The sequence below is a fragment of the Musca autumnalis genome, unplaced genomic scaffold, assembly GCF_047663935.1.
Source record: "Musca autumnalis isolate F117 unplaced genomic scaffold, ASM4766393v1 scaffold_2, whole genome shotgun sequence".
Taxonomy (NCBI): Eukaryota; Metazoa; Arthropoda; class Insecta; order Diptera; family Muscidae; genus Musca; species Musca autumnalis.
The window spans coordinates 71,670,904-71,673,555 of NW_027411755.1; the positions used below are offsets into that span (position 1 = coordinate 71,670,904).

General features: G+C 36.5%; 1 protein-coding gene across 1 annotated transcript; it reads left to right on the top strand.

The window, feature by feature from the left end:
- Positions 1 to 939: 939 nt before the first annotated feature.
- RpL7 (ribosomal protein L7) lies at positions 940 to 2,274 on the top strand. The gene is made up of 3 exons (XM_073967906.1): positions 940 to 1,078; positions 1,170 to 1,468; positions 1,687 to 2,274. The coding sequence occupies exons 2-3, from the start codon at positions 1,170 to 1,172 to the stop codon at positions 2,144 to 2,146; spliced, it is 759 nt and encodes a 252-aa protein (XP_073824007.1). The 5' UTR covers positions 940 to 1,078; the 3' UTR covers positions 2,147 to 2,274.
- Positions 2,275 to 2,652: the final 378 nt, after the last annotated feature.

The window sequence follows — 2,652 nt, forward strand, 5'->3', positions numbered from 1 at the left end:
CGGCAAAAAACTCTAGTGTAACCATACTATTAAACTCCTTTATGATCATTTATTTGACGTAGGGGTAACATTTTTGTAAATTGGTCTGTTCGATAACTCAAAAATTTTTACAAACTTTTACAAAATGCTGTTCCATAAAAAACTTGTTCAGTAAAAGAGAACTGAGAGAACTTGCAAATTCTTGCAAGAAGTCGCAAGTAATTTTTACTTGCGAAGTTATCGAACAGGCCTAATATGAGATAAAAATAGAAATGTGTTGAAAACAAAAGAACATGAACAATAACAAAATATGTGAATGGAAAACAAAAAGACATCGACGATTTTCATTCATAATTCATTTGAAATCCAAAGGATTTATTAAATCCGGTACTATAAAATGTTTTAAATTCTTACTAGCCTTTTACTAAGCGTTTACACCAGACAGATTGTCTTCAAATACAACTCTGATTTATAACACATGCATACATTTGTCGTTTGTCTCTTAGCTGTCCATCAGTTTTTCACAGACAACCGGGTTGACAAATTTTTGACATTTTTGTTAAAAAGAAGTGAAATGATAATTCAAATGTGCTGAAAACAAAAGCATATGTACAAAACAAAATATGTGAACGGAAAACAAAAAGAAATCGGTGATTTTCATTCATAATTTTACAACTGTTTTCGCAGTTGTTTGGACGCCTACGTCACACAGGCAAGTTGTGGGATCTTGACAATCAATACATGAAGTCAACTGTCCTGTCGTTTGTAAACGCAGGGTTAAAGACAAGTTGCTGAAAATAAAATTTTACTTTGGAAAACTACCTTCAGAGTTTCTTTTAAATAGGCTTTACGAACTTTCTACGGTCACTGTATTATCTAAAATGATCCCTTTCAGATGTTACAAACAGAATGATAAACATAAAATACCTCCATAACAAAACTACGTTACGTCTTCACTAAATCACGCGTAGGACAGTTATCGAATACACAGAGTTGTATTCAACAGTGCTGACAACATTTCCGCAGTACTGACAACATTGAAAACAACTTCCTTTTGCCTTTTCCTTTTCTCTTTCAACGTGCACTGTGACAAGTAAAGGTTAGTGAAGATTTTAATGTTTTTGCCGAAAATTAGTGCAAATTAAATGAATTTACCGTTATTAATCAGATAAAATGTGTTCTTCATATAGATGCCTGCCACGGCCGCAAAGAAAACCGGAGCTAAAAAGCTCCCAGTTGTGCCTGAATCCAAATTGAAGTTCAGCAAGAAGCAATTGAGCAAACGTGCCCTCGAAACCAAAAGGAAGTTGAAACGCGCTGCTGTCATTGCTTTGCGTAAACGTGAAAATTTGGTACGTGCTGAAAAATACCAAAGTGAATACATTAAGGCTGACAGACGTGAAATTAAGTTGCGTCGTTTGGCTAAGAGCCGTGGTCAATTCTATGTACCCGCTGAAGCTAAATTGGCTTTCGTGATCCGTATTCGCGGGTAAGTGTTTACATCTGGTTTCAGGGCCGGCACTGTGTATTTATGGTGCAATGGCAAATTAAGGTTGTTACACTATGGATCTGTGTTGTGTTGAATGTGCAGTGATTTCCACATTGTTGATTTGTTGTTTATAAACATAACCTTACTTTGCCATGCCATCATAACTTTGTTTACCTGCCGCAAAGCTAACACTAACGTGTTGTCTATTTTTATTCCAGTATCAACAAGGTTGCCCCTAAGGTCCGCAAGGTCTTGCAACTCTTCCGTTTGCGTCAAATCAACAATGGTGTCTTCATCAAGTTGAACAAGGCTACCATCAACATGTTGCGTATTGCCGAACCCTACATTACCTGGGGCTATCCCAACTTGAAGTCGGTGCGCGAATTGATCTACAAACGTGGTTTCGTTAAGCACAACCGTCAACGTGTCCCAATCACCGATAACTTTGTTATTGAACGTAAGATGCGTCAAGCTCATGGCATCCAATGCGTTGAAGATTTGGTACATGAAATCTTCACTGTTGGTCCCAAATTCAAGCACGCTTCCAACTTCTTGTGGCCCTTCAAATTGAACACCCCCACTGGCGGCTGGCGCAAGAAGGCTAACCACTACGTTGATGGTGGTGACTTCGGTAACCGTGAAGACAAGATCAACAAACTCCTCCGCAAAATGGTCTAAAGACTAGATTGGTTGCTATTTTTTTGCCTCCAACTATGATTAAGTATATCATCTTGTAGAGTCTGTTTGTTTAGTTTTTTCCAAGAAAATTAAAAAAAATTAACGCTAGGAGAGCGTTTCAAGAAGAAGCATGTTTTTTATTATATTTTTACACACACAACAACAACACTCAAGCAAAATGACTACAATAAACAAATGGATGGAAGAAATGATGTTGATTTAAGAAATTGCTAATGTTTTTAATATGAGATGGGAGAATGTTGGTTGGTGTTTCAAATTCGAAAACTCCAAAATAATTTGCCATTTTGAAAGGGGGTTTAAAATCTATTCAAATGTATGACAATCGGGTGCTTGATTTCTTTCTATGAATTGCTAACATGAGTTCACGGTTTGAACATCAATTTCGAGGAATTGTTTTCATGGAAGATGTGTTTATGATCAGGGCAATCAATAATATTTCCCTCTGAATTTTTCGCACGGAAAATAATTTTAAAAAGTGAAATTCT